This window comes from Rousettus aegyptiacus, unplaced genomic scaffold (assembly GCF_014176215.1).
Source record: "Rousettus aegyptiacus isolate mRouAeg1 unplaced genomic scaffold, mRouAeg1.p scaffold_m13_p_14, whole genome shotgun sequence".
Lineage (NCBI taxonomy): Eukaryota > Metazoa > Chordata > Mammalia > Chiroptera > Pteropodidae > Rousettus > Rousettus aegyptiacus.
In genome coordinates this window covers 24,757,037-24,776,597 of record NW_023416289.1, presented here as the reverse complement: position 1 = coordinate 24,776,597, position 19,561 = coordinate 24,757,037, and the positions used below count along the sequence as shown (strand labels likewise).

The 19,561-nt window shown below is 48.0% G+C and overlaps 1 protein-coding gene across 3 annotated transcripts in view; it reads right to left on the bottom strand.

The window, feature by feature from the left end:
* The window catches only part of PLCG2 (phospholipase C gamma 2), a 140,132-nt gene that overhangs the window by 79,832 nt on the left and 40,739 nt on the right, over positions 1–19,561 (bottom strand). For 2 of the 3 annotated variants that reach the window (XM_016165884.2, XM_016165885.2), the window contains exons 3-5: positions 10,869–11,012; positions 8,672–8,765; positions 7,856–7,903 (exon numbers count right to left, since the gene is read on the bottom strand). In XM_016165884.2, the coding sequence (XP_016021370.1) occupies positions 7,856–7,903; positions 8,672–8,765; positions 10,869–11,012 (286 nt within the window). The other variant, XM_036231514.1, reaches the window with a different exon arrangement.

The following is a 19,561-nucleotide window of genomic DNA, read 5'->3' as shown; positions in this document are numbered from 1 at the left end:
CCTTCGGGAATGGCTATGCATGTGGCATGTAGGACGCGCACGCCAGAGGCAGAAAATGGTATCAGGTGACCAGATATAACCTTTGCAGATATGAAATGTCACAGGGGTTCAAACCAAGGGCAGGTTACTGAAGGCCAAAGAGTCAGAGGAGAAAGGACCCAACCTTATTTGAGCACCTACTATGTACCTGGCTGCCTTGAGTGTCATCCAGGTGATAATATTACCTAATCCCTCACTACATTTGACCCCTTACACAGTCTGCATTACTGATCCCCAGGGTTCAGAATGGGCAATGAGGGGAAGGGGTTTGGGGGGGGGGGTCGCCACTCAAGGTCAGAGGTGGGTGGCAGCAGAGCCCGGGTCTGAAGCAACACGCAGTCAGTCAGTCATCTGACCACACCACAGAGCCCTTCACGAGTGTGTGCCGCTGGGTCCGCCTGTGACCAGCACATCTGACTGCCAATCGGGGAACGGCATGAATAGCGGGGAGGGGTGGGATTTGGGTGGTGGTTAGGGTCATGTGATCTGGTCCCTTGTGGCTGCAGAGCCAAGTGTCCAGCAGAGCAAGAGAAGGAGGTCTGGGGACGGGGGTGGGGACGCTGATGTGGTCAGAGAAAACTGCTCCGTGTCCCAGCGATGTCAGATTGGTCAGAGGCTGTGCATGGCCGAGGAAGGAAGCCTGGCCAGGCCGTGGACAGAAAATGGCCCAGTTTCCTCAACACAGTCAACTCAGCCTCTGCCAGTCCACCCAAAGGAGGCAGCAGCTGCCGCTGGAGAAGACCAAGTGGGACTCATGGCCATCCCAGTGGCCCCGCCTCCAGCTTTCTGACCTCGAGTCTAACAGCCTCCCCAAGGTCAGACTTTCACATGTAAAATGCTTCCCTACCCCCATCCCTACTACCAGGCTGGCACCAAGGGCATCCCAGAGAGATGCTGGGAGCAACACGGAGCCTCTAGTGGACTGGGTGGGGCTGAGACCCCTTTCTGACCCAGCCCCTGGGTGGCCAGGAAGAGCAGGAGGAAGGGAGAGGAGTGGCGGGGGCTGGTGCTACAAGACGAGGCAATGGTGGGGGCGAGAGGGGTCCTGGCCAAGCCGGTGGCCCAGGAGAGCTCATCCCGAATCAAGGGAGAGGTCAGAGTCCCCTCGGAAACCCAGAACTTTCAGGCAGAGACAAGGCCAAGAAACTTTCCAACATCCAGGAATAAAGAGATCTGGGGCTGGGAGCCAGTGCAGCTGCCTGGGGACCAGTGGAGGGAACTCGGGGCCAGGGGCACGAGAATCTGAGCACCAGGATACACAAGCCTACTTGCTCCAAAAGTCTCACTTGACAGTGAAGTAGCTGAGTCCCCAGGTAAAGGTGGGGGCCAAGCTTCTCTGGGCTCCTGTACCCACGCCCCTCCCTCACTCCCCACTCCGGGGGGATGGATCTCTGCTGCACCCCTGACCTGAGCCAGAAAGGAATGCTGGTGCCCCAGCTGGAGGGTAGGGAACCAGCAGCTCCCAATCCACCGTTTTCCATCCAGAACTTGTCACCAGATAAAGAGAGTGCCTCGGCCAAGGTCACACCCAGCTTTCAGTGACTGGTCAGGGTGCCAGGCCCTCTGGCTTCCATTCAGGACAGCTCTGCAGGGCCACCCTAAGACCTCCCCGTGCGGTTGGCTGAGGCTGTGCTTGCAGCCCAGCTCCCGGTCGCCGTCACCTCCACAGGTGCTGACCCCTATGCACTCCCGGTAAAACTGCCTGCACACAAACCCACATCTCAGGTCCCATTTCCAATGTGCTCAACCTGTGACAGTGAGTTAGGAACCAGGGCAATCCTTTTGGGGAGGGACGTCAAAAACAATCTGCCCCAGTGGCCACAAACAGGCCTCCTTCTTCCACGGCGGACATCACTAAACAGTCACGACCCCTTTCCTGCTCGGTCCCCTCGCCGCACCCCAGGCAGCCCACCTCCATGCTGCGGCTGGACAAACGCAGCCAACGCCCCCTGCTTCTTATAACGATCACGACAATAATAGACGTTCGCTCGTGTCTGTTAGAAGCCGGGCACCACCCGAGCACTTTTCACGCACTAACCCGCTGAATCCTCACACAAACCCTAGGAGACAGGACCCGTTCTCCTTTACAGACTAGGAAGCTAAGGCACAGTGGAATTAAGTAATTTGCCAAACACATACAACCAGTACTATTCATATCTCAGCACCGCCTGCCCAGAACTTTCTATAATGATGAAAGCGAATCTAGAGCTGGGCTGCCCAACCCAGTGCACACCAGCCGTATGTGGCTACAGAGCACTTGAAATCCAGTTAGTGTGACCAAGGAACTGAACTGTTAATTTTCGTTAATTTTAGTTAATTTAGATTTAAATAACCACATGTGGCTAGTGGCTCCCGTATCGGTCAGTGTGGTTCTAGAAGCTTGCTTCTCTAAGCAGAGTCCCTGGAACAGTGGCGATCAAATTCAGCTGGGAATTTGTTAGAAATGCAAATTACTGAGCCCCAGTCAGAATGTCTAGTGAGCAGGATGTCTGCGGGGGAGGCTGTGCATAACTGTGGGGAAAGCCCCTCTCCAGGGGGTCCCGAGGTGCTATGGTCACAAATATTAACCTTATGAAAGCTATTTGCATTCCCACTGAAGGAGAAAACTGGGCCCACGCACCTGTCTCCTGCCCGCAGTGCCCCCCACCACCTTGCCTCCTAAAGGCCCAACTCAGTCTTCACTCTGCCCCTGCCAGGCTGACCAGCACACTTGGTGTATGCAAATTCAATTTAAATGTCAAGGGGCCAAGGGCAGAGGTGGGGAGATAGAAATGGTCCCAGGAGACAATCTGCTACCGGCCCTAGGGGTTGCTCACCTGCTGCCCATCGCTATTAGACTTGGGGGTGGGGGGTGGCCTGTGAGCCCGACACTGAGGAATGCCATTCCAGTGACCCTCGTGGAAGGTACAGGGGCTCTTTGTCAAGGGGTATTTGGATCACAGAAATGTTCAACTTATCCAATGTTCAACTAATTCTCAGATAAGAGATGACTAAACTCTAAAGGCTCAGAAAGGGGATCACTGGAAATTAGTGCAGACTAAACTGTTAAAACACTCATGCCTTTGACCCAGCCTCCCCAGGGCCTGGAAATGTCATAAGAAAGCTTCCAAAACTAGAACATTCTGTCTGTCGATGATATGTCTGGGAATGAAAAGGGAGGAATTTCATTCATCTAACCAACACTAACTAGTAATACCAAACCAGCCAGAGATCCCTGACCCCAAAGAGCCCCCACCGACAAAGCAGTCCGCTGGAGTCATGGCTCGAAAGCTGGGAATCCTATAGTGACCTCAGAGATGTTTCTTGTGAGGGCAGCGTCAGAGGCTCACTCTGAACACAATTCTGTGAAAATGTGAATGTAAGGAAAAACTGGACATAAAGAAAATGACATGCAAAAGGCAACTTTTCAAGCCAAATATCAAATTCCCTTTAGCTGAATTTTAATGTAAACAAGGACATGATGATGTTCCTGAAGAGTTACAACAAAATGTAAAAGTTCTTACAGTTTAACATGAGATCAAAATAATTTAATCCTCCCCTCCTTTCCTGTGAGCTGAGCTTTTTAAAAAAAGGTATTCCCAAAGACTAGAGTATGTGGGGAGGGAGGATGGGCAACTGTACAAAGCAGAAATTTAGAAGATACCACGCTGGTGAGTGATCGAGGTTGAAATCACCACTGACAAGCCATGTGGAGAGCATACACCCCGATAGGTTACAAAGGAGAGCTTCGCCTCTTTGACAGTCTTCCCAAACGCCCACCAACTCGGGCTACCCAGAACTCTGGTCTAATCGTGACAAAAATACCAGACCAACACAAATGGGGAAACATTCTACAAACTACCTGAGATGTACTCTTCTTAACTGGGGTCCTGGGACGGGTCCAAGACCAGAAGAAGGACATTGCTGGAAAAAATGGTGAACGCCAACAAAAAGTCCCGGGTTTAGTTAATAATCCTGTACCAATGCTGGGTTCTCAGTTTTGACGACAGTAACGGATGCTGTGAACATTAGGGAAAACTGGGCAAAGGGACCTATGGGAACGCTCCAGAGTCCCTCTGCCACTTTTGTCTCAAGGTAAAATCATTCCAAAATTTAAAAAGTAGTTAAAGAAGAACAGGATATAAGATCATATGTGTAGTCAGATTTTAATAAAGTAAAACAAACAAGTAAACAAAGTTGAGGATGGAATTCTATGAAAAAAAAAAAAACACTGTAGCCAGAGTTAACGATGCTTAGCATTTATAATCAAATTTATAGAATTTTTTTTCTAGTTTTCAGTATTCTCAAATTTTTCTATGATGAACACTGAGTTACTTTCATAATTTAAAAAAGTCCATGTGCATTTTTTGTAAGGGTAACAATAAATGGAAGTGTAAAAACAAAAAACAAAAAGTTGTGCAGTACCTAGCCCAGGGCCAGTTGAACAAGGATTCAACTTGGAAGTTGAACAAGGATTAAAATCATAAGGTGAAATTTTAAAATGGGCAAAGGATTTGAACAGATGTTTCTCCAAAGAGGATATACGAATGGTAAAAAAAAAAAAAAAAAAAAAAAAAAGCGTATGAAAAAATGCTCAATGTCACTAGCCACCAGGAAAACGCAAATCAAAACCAAAATGAAATACTACGTCACACCCATTGAGATGGATGTTATCAAATAAATACTAATAACAAGTGTTGGCAAGGAAATGGGGCGGCGGGGTGGGGCGAGTTGCAGAACCCTGTGCATTGCTGGTAGGAATGTAAAATGATGCAGCTACAATGGAAACAATATGGCAGTTTGTCATTTGACCCAGTAACTCCACTTCTGAGTAATGCAAACAGGGACTCGAACACCCATGTTCACAGCAATAATACTCACAAGTGGAAGCAATCAGTGTCTACCCACAGCGGAACGAATAAATGAAATGTGGTATATACACACACTGGAATAGTACTCAGCCTTAAAAAGGAAGGAAATTCTGACACACGCTATACAACACGGATGAACCTTGAGGACATCATGCTGAGTGAAATAAGCCAGTCACAAAAGGACAAATATTCTATGATTTCGCTTATATGAGGTAAGTAGAGCAGTTAAATTCATAGAGACAGAAAATAGAACAGAGGTTAACAGAGGCCAGGAGGAGGAGGAGAAAAACGGGGATTATTTAATAAGGCATTTCAGCTTTACAAGATGAAAAGAGTTCCACAGACGGATGGTGGTGATGGTCACACAACAATGCGAATGTACTTCCTACCACAGAAGTGTACACTTAAAATGCTGAAGTTAATATGATGTTTACTTTACCACAATAAAAAAATCTAAATAATTTTTTGCTTATAAGTCAGGGTGGGGAAGGAAAGTTTTTTTACCTTTTCCCAGCTGTCAAGAGCACAATTTAAAAAAAGAAAAGAAAAGGCTATAACCAGTAGTGATAGGTGAACCTCAAACCCTGGTGCCATACCTGAGAAGGTAGGTTGCTGCAGACAAGTTATTTAACTTCTCTTGGCCTCAGTGTCCCCGTAAAAGGGGTTGCAGGGTACCTCGCTCACCTGTCTGAGAGCCTTCCATCAGCACTCCATAATTCTATCAGTATGTCAAGTGTTCAGCATGGTTGCTGTGCAAAGTGAGTTCTCAACAAATTCCAGTTGCTGCCATTTTGTCCCCGAGATGTTGAAAATTAAAACAGGGTGTTTGGGCCAAGGAAAACGCCTGGCGGCTGAGCACTGCCCAAGCTGGGCCAGCTGCCTCCTGCCGCCTCGAGTCTTTGCTTTGCTCCTTTGTTTTCCTTCAGGAAATGCAATTATTAGTCATGGGCGACAGGAAAGGTGGGGAAGCTGGCAGAACAGGAGTCGGCTGCCCTTTCTTTGGCAACTTGGTCAAAGTTCCTTTTAAGAAATTCCCTTGGGGCCTCATAGAACCACAGGAAAGGTGGGATTTTCCACATGTTGACAGACAGCAGGGCTTTGTCCACTGCGAGGGAGGTCGGGGGCAGAGGGAACGGTAAGCAAGAAGTGAGGAATCAAGTCCAGAAACAGACTTCCTCTCTGCTGAAGGTTCTGGACCAACTGATGGAAAGACAGACCTCTATGAAGGACTTGCAAGAATCCATTCCGAGCAAGAGAGCCAGAGGGAGGCTTCCATTTCTTGACAACAGAAGACGGAGAAGCAGACTTCAGAGCCCAATCAACAGCCCCATACCACCACCTCCTGGAGCGCAGGCCTACGACGCTCCATCTGCCATCCGTGTGCCAAACTCAACTATGAGTCACCCCTAAGCCACGGAGAAGAGGAATACGCATAGGAGACACCACCTCTGGGGCTGAAAGAGAGCAGTGTGCACAAAATCCTCCAACGCAGGGACTTCATTTGACCCCCCTCTGTAACACCGGGGCACGGCCCAGGGTGTGGGACCACGCGGTAAATGATGAATGAGAAGAGGCGGCGGGCGGGGAAGGCAGACGGGCAGGGAGTGAGCTGCTGGCGGGGAGCTGCTGGCTGACCTAAACACTACTAAAGTGTTCAGCACTTTGTGCTTACTGCTTCCATACCACCCCATCGGGTGTGTGTAGAGAGACCATGGAGGCACCCCCAAACTTTGACACCAATAAGTGATGGAGGACACTGGCTGACATAAAGTCACCTTGGAGCTGGAAAGACTTTCACGAACAAGAGGAGAGCGTTGCAGAGGTTCATGGCTGCCTTGTATATGATACTGACATATCTTAACAGAGAATTGAAGGAAGGAAAAATGTTTAAAAATTGAAAAAAGCTCTGACGTGAGGCTATAGTGACACAATGATTATAATGTACTTGGCACAGTGCCTGGCATGGTCAATAAATGGTAGTTTTTATCATTATATTATTAATAAGCGCTGGTTTGTACCTAAGAAAAAATAGAGGATGTTTGACCTCACTCATAAATAAAGAAAATGCAAATATAAGAAATTCGCTTTTGCCTTTCGACCATCAGACTGAAAAAGGCCAAAGCCCAGTGGCACAAGGCGCCCTCCCACACCACCAGGGCGAACGCAGACTGCTCCCACCTCCCTCAAAATGTTAGACCAGAAAACACTTTGCTGCCAGTATTCCTCTTCTGGGAGTTTATCCTGTGCATGTCCTCCTCACACAAGTAAACAAAAAACTGTCTAAACCCAAAGGTTCTCATGGCAGCATTAGTTAAAAGATGACAAAGGACCAAGGACAATTCTGTGTCCATCAAGGAGGAAATGATTTCTCACCAATAAGGAAATTACACTACCTTCTTCATCCAAGGACAAACCACATTTGTTACAAAAAAAAAAAACTGTCTAGCATCGAGCATCGCGTGTGCTGACATGGAAACATTCCAAGAAGCACTGTTAAGTGAACAGGCCAGGTCCACTGGATTACGTGCTATCACGTCGCCGTCTCATGTCTGCCCAGCCCTTACGGCTGTCGCCATTTAACTTAGTTTACTTCTTTATGGTTGATCTCTCCCCCACCACAAAGGAAGGGCAGGTGCTATGGTGATTCCATTTCTCCCCTGGACACTAAGGTGTTCAGATGTGGCCTCGATGATGAAGTCCAGGTGCACAATGGCAGAGAGGTTGTCTCTGCAGATGGACTCGAATTTTTCACTAGAATGTAGCTCCACGTGGGGAAACTGTGTCGCCGTCAACCCCCAGCAGCTAACATAGTGCCTGGCCCTTTGTAGGTTAAATCTGACCTCATGAGGACTTTTCCACATCACAAAACATGCTCCATCCAACCCCCTTGGAACATTTAAAGAAAGAAAGAAAATCGGAGTCCACAATGATCCAGGGAAAACCACAAAAATACGAACGAATCTTACCTATTTCTCCTGGTTTGATCCACAGAATAAATCTGCTTTCTCAGCCAACTGGGAAGACAGTTGAGGCAAAAAAAAAAAAAAAAAAAAAAGGAAAAAATGAGAGCAAGAGAGACAGTTATAAAATAGTACGAGTCTGAGTTCGATGGGATGGAGACGAAGGAAACGGAGAAGGGGTTTCCACCTTTCTAAGTCAGAAAGCAGTTTTCTTCTTGTGGCTAAAATGTCCTAGCTGAGCCGAGAGGCCCCTTGGACTCCTAGAGGCTGGCATCCCTTAAACTGACAATTCCCTCTGATTCTGTTAGTCTCCTAAAAGATGGTAAAAAAAAAAAAAAAAAAAGGTGGAAATTGAAGGGCTCTGGTTTATAGGGGACAGGGGGACAATAATTCATACACCAATCCCATCCAGGCATCCACGACATGGACGAGACAGCCCTGAGTGGCAGGTGAAAAACTGGGGACCTCGCATCTGACTGTCCTTTGATGAGTCAGCTTAATGCCTCCAATCCTCTAAGAAGACACCCCTCCCGTGCTCCCCTCAAACACAACACCCAGGTGTTTCTGTCTCAATTTCAACACACACCTTGCCCCAACAGGCCCAGCCTAAGGCCCGGCACTGAGAGAGGCTCTTTAGGGAGATGTTAGGGGGTCCACAGCCACTATTAGCTATCTATATGCACTATTGCCCTACTGCATAGAGGACACTCAGCGAGCCTCCTAGATGAAGTGGCCCCTTTTTCTTTCCTTCATCCATGTTGGCTGAAGGGAGCAGAATAAATGAATGAGTGAAAATAGAGGTCAACAGGCAAAAGCCGATACCTCTCGATAATGGTGGGTGTGGACGCACTCATTGCTTCTTGGTGTAAGATCTTCAAGCCAGAGAGCCACTTAGTTGCATCTTCCTTAGAGTCAGCTGGAGGGGCGGGCACAAGGGAACAGAAATGCCGTGTTACTCTCTGGGAAGACCTCTGCTTAGACACCCTGGCCCCGGCCTTCCCAACCCCATACACTGTGGAAAATGGCAAAAGCCTGTGACAGTTTGTCGCTTTGCAAGAGGACATCAAGAAGGCATCGCCTTTACACGGGCAAGAGTGTAAGACCTGCTTTTTGTCTGAGACGAGGCCATATACCCATGATGAGCCTTCTCCAGCAGGGGTGACAAGTAGGCAATTTTTGAAAAGTTTTAGCTTTCAACCCTATGCTAACGAATATGATTCAGGAATAACGGAATGATGGAATAACTTGTACCATGATCCTGAGCAGCCCTGAGCATTTCCCGTCTCCAGCCAAGGCGAGAGAGAGTGGCCAGGAGCTTGGCATCACCGCCATGTTCCACTGCACCACTTCAGGGACGTGTGACAGCCAGCTGGTTAGTTAAGCCCTTCGTGCCTCACTTCCTCATCAGTGACATGGAGCTAGTCCTGCAAACACCTCGTCAAGCCATCAATCGTCTCCTGACCACAGGCGCCTCGTTAGTCCAGACAAGACCATGCCAATGTTGCCGCTCTCATTCTTCCCACACAGAGAAGGAGAAAACCAAGACTCGGAGGTTAATCAGAGGGTTAAGAGTCCCAGAGCCAGTCAGCGAGAAGCTGGGATCTGAATCTACGTCTTGCCCATCTCTCTACCTGAACTTGAGTTGAGTTCCAGAGCTCTGGAAGAGGGACCTCGGAGTGGGACAGTCACCGAAGCTGGCATCCTGGTCTCCAGGTCTTGTTCAGGTTCTCATCGTCTCCCTACCAAGAACTGTGGCCAAGTCTCGGCCTGCGGTGGAGCTGAGCGGACACCGCTCTAGAGGTTCATTATCACGAGGCCCTCTCCTGCCCCTCTCCGCCACCCGCCACACGCCATCAGTCAAACATGCATTCAATACTTCCCACATCCAGTTTGCTATTTCTCTCCTCCAAGCCCTCACACATGCAATGCCCTCTCGCTGGACCACCCTCTCTCTTGCCTTCCACCTCCCACTGATGCTTCAAAACCCAGGTTAAAGGTCATCTCCTCTACAAAGCCTTCCCTGGATTCAGGCAGTCCGTACTCCTCAGCACACTGTGTTATCCATGGACTACTGCTCTTAGCACAGTGCACTGTGAGTTCCTGTCGCCACATCGGTCTCCCAAATAGACTGTGAACTCCTTAAAGGCAGCGACTGGGTCTTATTTATCTTTATAGCCTGACATGTGGCACAATGGAGCTCAGAGCTATGTTCAAAAGATGCTTGACAAAAGAACGAATGAGAAATTAAATCAATGAAAGCTCTTAGATCCTAAATGAAATGTCCCTAATGTTGCTCATCTCTCATAGTTTCCCTTCACTTTGGTCTACTTTTAATGGTATTTATTTTTCCTCTTATCAGTCATGATTGTGCATATAGTTCTAAGTCAATAAATTCTGGGATTGGATCTGAAGACAACACCAAGCTTCTGCCCCTGAGTAAAATGCCTGAGCTTTTTCACAGCTCTCCTGCTCTCTGAGGCCACTTTGGCTTTTTGGTAGATTCTTAGGGATGGCCAGAAATCTCACCTCCAGGTATGTGTGTCTGTGTATGCATGTGTGTGTGCATGTGTGTGCACTCTGTGTTCATGTATGTGTGTATATGTGTCTCTACCGTGTGTGTGCATGTTTACATGTGTGAGATATAAGATTTCAAGATAGTTCTTTCAGATCACTTAAGTTGAATAAATGGTGTAGACCAGCCTCTGTTGGGTAAAAATGTAACCTTGCCTTTAGCTCTCAGCATGAGCCAGGCAGGCCCTTCACAAAATCCTTACATCTTCCCAAAGAGTCAGCATTATGATTCTCCCCATTTCACAGATGAGCAAACTTTAGCTCAGAGAGGTTGAGTACCTTGCTCAAAGGCACACAGCTAGAAAGGGGCAGTGCTAGGGTTCAAAACCAAGATGCCCCCAAACACACGTTGGTGGGCAGGCAGGCGTGAGCATCCTACTACTAGAGAATGTCCTAGGAATGAAACTGAGGCACCGGGAGGATGAAAAGCACCTGGACATGCACCCACCTGCTAAACTGAGTGTGCTGAGGACGAACTGGCTGCCGTACAAGATGGTAAAACAGCAGTCTTCCTTCTGGCGGACTACTTTTGCACGCTCAAAATCCTTGGAGTTCTTCCCGGGGCGGATTTCCTTTATTTCCATGATATCCACTAAAAGAAAATTAACATGAGCCAATTAGAAGCCGAGTTCACGCCCCCTGAGGATGCAGCCCCATGCCTGAACCCCAGACACACACCCTAGACTCCTTCATTCCCCAGAATAAAGATGAGTTGTCCCAGCCCCTCGGCCCTCCCAAAATCACCGGATAATGTGCAAATAAATAAAATGCTTGTTGTTTTAAGTCACTAAGTACTGGCATAGTTGTACAGCAATAGATAACAGAAACAAAGAGGAAATCTATCCAGACCCAAAGGAGACCCCCTTTTCTGCCAGAGGATGACCAGTGAACAGTGCCCTGTCACAAAGAGACAAACTCAACCAGGCCCTCCCTCCCCTATCTTCTGTCGAAAAAGCGCCTTCTCCTGGAACAGACCCTTTCCATGAGCTTCAGATAAATCTACTCACCCCCCTGAACTCCCACCATGATAAGCCAAAGACAGGGCCAAGAGCACTAGGAATGACCAAGGTGCCCACCCATGGCACAGTGACTGGTTCAGGGACGAGTACATGGCTCAAGCTGGGCCCATCAGCATCCTCCTGGGACTTATATGGCCAAAATTCTTCCTAAACTTTATCTTGCTGCTGCTGCTGCCACCTGGCTGATAGAACAAGTCTGGGGGTAGCAGGGACCATGTTGCCTGCCACGTAGAAAGAAAAGATTGAGCCCCGATGCGCCATTTGAACCTCTGGGTTCAGTCAGACTTGAAGTCACTTCTTCCCTGCAACGAGCTACTTATGTGACCAGATAAATTCTCTTTTTTGCTTAGGTTAGTGTGAGATGAGTTTCTGTCATTGCAACCATAAGAGTCCTGGTACATACATCTCAGTGCTTGTATTGAACAGAGAAGCAGAAAGAGAGGTATTCTTGGAAAAGAGAGGATAGGGAAGGAGATCTCGGCTTTGGCCTGGGATCAAGGAAGAAGATAGACCAAGTCTAGACAGGTCAACAAAGGCACTGTAGAGTCAGGGTGGAAATAACTGGAAAGGTTCATGGCCATTTACAGGTAGCAACAGGGTGGGGGTGCAGAGAATAATATCAAAGGAGAAGATGGAATGAATGATAAACTTTCTGCTCTCTAGCTAGACGGTAAACACTTTGGGGACAAGAGTCATAAAGTAACATGAAAAGACTTTAAATAAAGTCTTTTCTGTGTGACACAGTGATTATGCAAATCTATACACGTGATAAAATTCCGTAGAACTATGCACCGAAACAAAAACAATATGAACAAAAAATGCATGTAAAAAATGGTGAAAACTCATTAAGGTCTGTAGTATATTTCATAATATTGTAAAGTGTCAATCTCTTGGGTTTGATGACTATGGTTATGAAAGACGTTACCACTGGGGGAAGCTGGATGAATGGTACAGAATCTCCACTATGTTTGCAATGTCTGCATGAATCTAAAATTGTTTCGAAATGAAGAGTTTTAAAAACTACTCATCGACTCTGAGTGACACTGTTATTGAGAGTAGAAATGATGTCGATAAACCCTGGGCAGGTAGAGGGGTAAGAGGTCCATACTCCCGTTCTTCACCCACCCCTGAAACCTAGGAGTCTTATCTCTCTATTTTATGTCCTCAAAAACAAACAATAAAACATAGATCCTTTGTGTGCTCTGAAATTCACAACCTTCTAAGAGGAAATTAGCATTGCTGATTAAATTGCTTTTGCAGTTAATCTAAAAACATAAAAGATTAAGGTTTGTTCTCAGAAATTACTCATCCAACCAGTTGACTGCCAGTCAAGAATCTAGTGACTAAAAGCAAATATTCTTTTCCTGTCTAGTTAAACAATGATTATCTAACCAGTCTCTTTCATCATAAAATATCTCCGAGAGAATTTTTTTACCTAGCCTAGTGAGCATTTTATCTTGCAGCAAAATTATAATAAAAATTTGACACACGTATGAAACTAAAAAAAGTCAGATAACATAATATTTTTTCAGGCAATCGCCAATTCTTATCAATTCTACTTTCCAGATTGCTCTTGAATCTATCAACTTTGATCCATTTCCACGGCCAACACTGTAATCCAAGCTACTGTTATCTCTTTCTTGGTCTATTGAAGTAGACAGAAGTTACCCCCAGAGTCATTTTTATGAAATGCAGATATGCTCAAGCCAGTCCTAGCCTTCGAACCTCCGATTGTGTCCCAGTGCTGTTAGGGCTAAGAACCAAGGCTGGGTGTTGACCCCTGTGTGCCCTCAACCTCCGTGTTCCAGCCACACTGGTCCAATCTCAGAACCTCCAGTGAGTTGCACTCACTCCCATCACAAGACATTAGCACATGCTGTTGGCTTTGCGAGGAAAGCTCTTAGCCTGGCTGTCTCCAAGTCTCCCTTCCAATCTCAGCTCAATTACCACCAAACTCAGAGAAAACCCCCCGGCTCCTGCTATTATACGGACCGAGCCCCCCACCCCACAGCAATGACAAGAGGCAAGTGCTCGCGGACGTGAATCGCGGATTCAGGGCTCTTCCCCTTAGATTGTGCTCCTCGTCTCACCACTGTATCCCCACCCGAGCAGAGAGGGTGGGGATACAGCGGGGCCCAATAAATAGCTGTTGTCAGGGAGAGTGGACTGAGAGACGGGGACACAGACAGGGACGGAACTGGAAATGGGACTGAGAGGGAGGCACAGAGATGAACGAACACAAAAAGAGACACCCGAACAGGGTAAAAGAGGGACAGAGACGCCAGACGTGAACAGAGGGCAAACCACCCAGACGAGGAGAGCAAACGTGCGCGCGTGCGTGCGCGCACACAGACGTGAGAGACGGAGAGAGCATAAAACGCAAACAGCCGCTCTCACGATGCGAGTGTCCCTGATCATCCATGCGCCACCTCCTTTCACTTCGGTGCAAGCGAGCATCCTTCGGAGGCTGCAGCCATGTCCCAGGAGAGGGCTGCAGACATCCACCTTCCTCGGCCAGGACTGGTCACCTCCGTTACACCATCCCGACCACTTCCTTCTTTCTTCTGCCCAGATAAGTACTGGCTTATTCGCCATACTTCTGAAAAGGCTATGCTTTCTTCGTTGAATTGCTTTTGCTCCTCTGTCAAAGATTAGTTGACTATAGTTGTGTGGGTCTGTTTCCAGGTTCCCTTTTGTTTCATTGATCTATTTGCTTTACCTAATACCACACTGTTTTGCTGACTAGGGCTTTATAGTAAGTCTCGAAGTAGGGTAGCATCTAAGTTTGTTCTCCTTCAATATTGTGTGGGAGATTCTGGGCCTTTTGCTTCTCCTGACGAGAAGGGAGTGCAGGGGCAGAATGGGGCAGGAAAGAAAGCTGAACTTGGCTGTGTTCCCAGCACAGGGCCACCTTCAGCCTGGTCGCATGGGGCTCTGGAGCATGGATCACACAGGGGAAGCGCGTTCTCCTGGAGGCAGGGAGGCTGGCCCAGTATCCTCCCTGCCTCCAGCAGCCGGGAGGGGGTGTGGACAGGCCTGGTAACGCAAGCTGGGAGTGGCGAGACAGCACCTCTGCACTGACTTCTCAATCCTCACAATAATACGAGGCAGATGCGATGCTGTCCCTACCATAGGTAAGGCAACGGAAGCATGGAAAGGTAAAGTACCTCGGCGAGGTTCACCAGCCAGCAAGTGGAAGAGCCAGGACTTGAACCCTTATATTGCTACTTGTGGTCAAACAAGCAACTTTAATAGCTACATGAGGATATGCAGCCCTGTTCCCACTGTGCTCCACCAGCAAGTCCCACCCCATGCACAAATACACACGCGCACAAGCACACACACGCGCGCTGCCTCCTACCGACATCGGAGCTCATGTAAGTGACTTCATCTCAACACTGACTCCCCTCCCCACCTCCCTGCATCGATTCATCCTATTATTTTTATACCTGTGCTATAAAGCTCCTCATTAGCACCATTTGTACTTATAGATTTACTTGTTCACCTGTGTATCCGCTCATTCCTCTAAATCCCAGGAGAACAGGCAGGCATAGTACCTGTTCCGTTCACAACTGGAGTCTCTCTGCTACCTATATCAGAACCTGGCTCAGAGCAGAAACTCACATATCTATGGAATGAATGAATTCGGTTTCTCAGGTGTCTTGGTTTGGTTTTCCCCAGAAGCAGACCCAGAGACGAGGATCTGAGCACAAGCAGTTTACCTGGAAGGTGATCCCAGGAAATACCAGAAGAGTGAAGAAGTGAGAGGGGGAAGGAGTGGATAAGGAGGTTGCCATGTTATCAAGCTGGTACCCCCATAGACACCTGGAGCTGAGCCCATGGGAGATTCTGGGAGTCCTCAGAGTTTGCCCCACTGAGGAGCAAGGGCTTGGGTATTTATCCCCCAACCTCCACCTTCTGTGGCTTGAGGGCTATTTCTGGGGCCCTTGACTCCCAAGGCCTCAGGCAGAGGGTCACTGTGTTCACACCAAGCTGCCTTCAACATGCAGAAGCAAATGCTACAGTGATCAGGGTCAGCCCATGGCGGCCTCTGCTCCATCAGGCTATTGATGTCTGTGCCACCCCATGGAACACAGGAATCAGCATTTTAAAGGGGTCAAAAGCCCATTATCTCTCTAGTTCAGGCAGGACAATGATGCATGTGGACAAGTCCCACTTACTGAAGATAGAACTTCTCTGGCTTTGCCCAGAAGAGTCACTGCAGCTGGACAGGACAAGATGTTACTGTCCCCATCCATCCCATGCCCTAAAGATGGCTCCGATCAGCAGGTGGTTCTGGAATGACAAATGTCAGTGCACAGCCGCTCTCTTGTGTGTCCTCCTTCCCTCCGTGTGTGTGTGTGTGTGTGTGTGTGTGTGTGTGTTAAGATATAGTTCACATACCATACGATTCATCCACTTAAAGGGTGAGGTTCAGGGGCTTTTTCATATATTCATAGACTTGCGCAGGCACCACGAAAGTTAAGAACATTTTCATCACGAGAGAGAGAAACCCATGCTCTCCACACCAGCCCCACACCAGCCCCTGGCAACCACTAATCTACTTTCGGTCTCTGTAGATTTGCCTATTCTGGACAGTTCATATAAATGGAATCCCATAATATGTGGTCATTTGTGTCTGGCTTCTTTCACTTATCATGTCATCGCACAAGCGTCATCTGCGTTGTAGCACGTGTCAGAGCTTCATTCCTTTCTATGGATGAATAATATTCCTTTGTATGGATAGACCACATTTTATTCGTCCATTCATCTACTGATGGACATTCGGGCTGTTTCCACCTTTTGGCTACCATGAATGGTGCGCCTACAAACATTCACGCACGAGTTTGTTTGAACTGGTTTCAATTCTCTTCGGTATCTCCTAAGAGTAAAGAACCATCCCCTAACAACGGCACCCTGCAGGTGTAATGGTGAGGTGCCCAGCCAGCAACCCAGGCACTCACAGGTAGGTGGAAAGTCACCTGCTGGGCATGAGCCTGCGGCTGGGGCCTCTAAGAGAAGGTGGTTGTGGAGCCGCCATCAAGCCCTTTACAGTTGTCACTACGACTTTCTGGGCCATCTGAGCGAGTAGGGGCCAGCTCCCAAGGCACCAGAAGGCTGCTGACTGTTTAGCCACCTCATGGATTACCAGGAGCCCCAAGCAGGTAGGAAGGAAATCCCTCGCCAGTGGGGATGGTTTCTATTTGGTAATCAGCAGAGTCTGAGGGGTCCACTGGGCATTTCTGTTGATGTGCCCAGCAGTGACAGGGGTGAGGCCCACTGCACTCAACCAGGTAAATCCCAAACCACCTTCTCTGTGTGCACAGTTGGAAATAAAATCCTAATGCTGGGACTGCAATCCCACATGTTCCCAGGGGCCTTCCAAATCATGAGAGGAGAGTGGCTGGTGATTAGCGGATGGACACTGGAACCAGCTCACCTGAATTCAAACCTTGGCTTATGGCAGGTGCCTCTGAGTGGGTCCTCACCTCTCCATGCCTCCATTTCCTCACATGACCAACAGGAGTGACAACAGTCTTCCCACACAGCGCTCTCTGAAGACCAAATGAGTGTGTCTGTATACATCTGCATGCACGTGATGTAAATTTAAATAGTGCCTAGTGACTTTAATAAAGGTGTAGTAACTTTTAAGCTCTTATTAGCTATTATTTTTAAGATTACTAATGCAAGTGAATAAAACTGGACTCACATTAGGCATAAAAGTTCCCCAATTTCTCTGTTGTGGAAATTGGGGAGGCAGATCCACGTGTACCGATGCGGAAGAAACTCTACAGTGGCTTATGTAAATAGGATACGGGATATGAGCTTGTGTGTGTGCGTATCCGCATGTGTGCAGACACGTGTGCGTGCACACACTGTACACAGGTGTCTGTCACTATTCAACTTCTCACTCTCTGAATATCCACTGTAACTTCAAACATAGTTAACCCAAAATGCACCACGCGGATCACACACCTGCTCTAGGATCTTCACGTGCAGGCACCAATGAAAATATTGGTGTGTATCAGTGTTTAATAGGAGAGGAGCATGTCCCTGCTTTCATGTTTCATGCTGAAAGTCATCACACACCAAACCTAGCGTCCTGCCCACCCGACTGGGCCCTTGAGTCTTAGCATTTACTTCTAATAACCAGAGTCCAATCTAGATGTATTTTTAACAAACTATTTCATTGTCACGTCTATTAAGTTACAAAGTAGGGGACAGGAAAAAAAAAATCAAATTTCAGAACCAATACCATACAGTATCCTATGTACATGTCCAAAAAAGAGTTCATTACAGCATCAAATAATAAGGTATTTGTTGCTGTCAATGCAGAAATATTTGATGGGTTGGTTCCTAGGTGTATAAGGGTGTTTTGGGTTTTTTCAATCAGTTGGTTAATGCATATTTGTATCCATGTAATATGATGTAATATACTTCTGTCCAAAAAAAGATGCTCTTTGTTATGTTTTCAGGAAAGCATTAGGCTCAGCTAAGGAGGGATGCCTGTACACGTGTGTGTAAAAGCATGAGAAAAGGTAAAAAAAGATTCCCACCAATTCACTAACAATAGGGGTTACTGGTGGGAAAGATGATGGGCCAGGGGCGGGCAGAGGGGTTTGATCTTCATTGGCTGGAACCTTTGCCAAGAGCACTGAGTCACTGAGATGACCGCCTTCACTTTCTAAGTCGGCTCTGGCGGCCAGAGGTCAGACCCTGCACCCTTGTGCGGTGGGGCTCAGCAGCAGTGTTTCCTGCTTAAAGAAGTGAGATAACACAGCCACAGAAGCAAGGCCTCGCCTTTGCACAGCCTCCCTTCCCGGCATCACCTCGCGTCTTCCCCAGGTCCGGCTGACCTCCCACCGCCCTCTCCACCCGTCGCCTGCAGATGCACCCTTGGGTTCTCAGCCCCTTCTCGCTCCCGCCGCCTGACTCCACCACCTCCTCTGCCGTCTGTTCCCACGACCTTGTTCTTCAAACTCCCGTTCCCTTTCTCCTCCCACTCTTATTTTGGGCCACTCTCAGGCTGTCTGCCACCCCACCTGGAACCTCCTCCTACCTTCACATCAGGCACACGGCCTTTTCTCCAATTTCCACACCTCGAGTGGCACCGTCTGCCAATAAGTTTAACAAAGTATCTTCAAGGAAGCTCCAGATTGGAGGGGAAAGGAGAGAGGCAAGGCTTGGGCACCTTCCCACATGTCCTCCCATCCTCTTTTCCTACTTTCCGTCATTCGGTCAGCCAGGTAGTCACTAGGCATAACACTGAGAGCAGAGCTGTAGCAGACAGACCCGGTCCTCTCCCTCAGAAGCCCAGAGCCTGGAAGGGAGGACAGACCCTGTCCAAAGCAGCACAAGAACACACGACCTTGCTCAACACCTAGAGGAGCAGAATAACGTCTACAGTGGGACTTCTCCCCCGCCAGGGGAAGAAAGGCTTCTCTGAGGGCATGGCGCTGGCTGAGTTCCAAGGGCTGGAGTTAACCTGAAGGGGGAGGAGACAGCCTCGTCTCCTGAGTCCTGGAGGGCAGAGACCTTGGTTCAAATCCCAGCTCTGCTCTGCAATGGCAAGTGGGAGATGGGTTAGTCACCTGCACACACAGTAATAACGAGATGTCCTTTATTGAGCTTCTCTGCGACCGAGACGCAATGACACTGAATAAAAACCGTGTGGCCCTCAGGAGGTCTCAGTCAAGGTTAGTTTAGCTATTGAGATGAATGTTCTCTCGTATCGCCTTTCAACACCTTCACCACTGCTGGAGGTTTCACTCTGCCTCAGTGTTGCTCTGTCTCAGAGAAGGAACCTCCTTTAAAACCCTCGGTTGCTAGGTTATTTCACACCTAGCAGCATCTGACCTTGAAGCCAGATTAGTAAGTGGGACGCACTGCAGAACACGCAGTTAGAAAAGGTTCGACGTGGGAGAGTAGAAAGGGCCCAACTTTAGAAAAATCTAGCAGCTATGTGCTTCGAGTCCAACTCTACCTATCCTGGCTATGTGACTTGGGATGGGTTTCTTTATTCTGGCTTAGCCTCTACTTTCTCATCTATAAAATGGGAAAATAGTATCTATCCCATACGCGGATATATCTGAAAGAGCTTGGTAAGATGTAAACTGTTTGA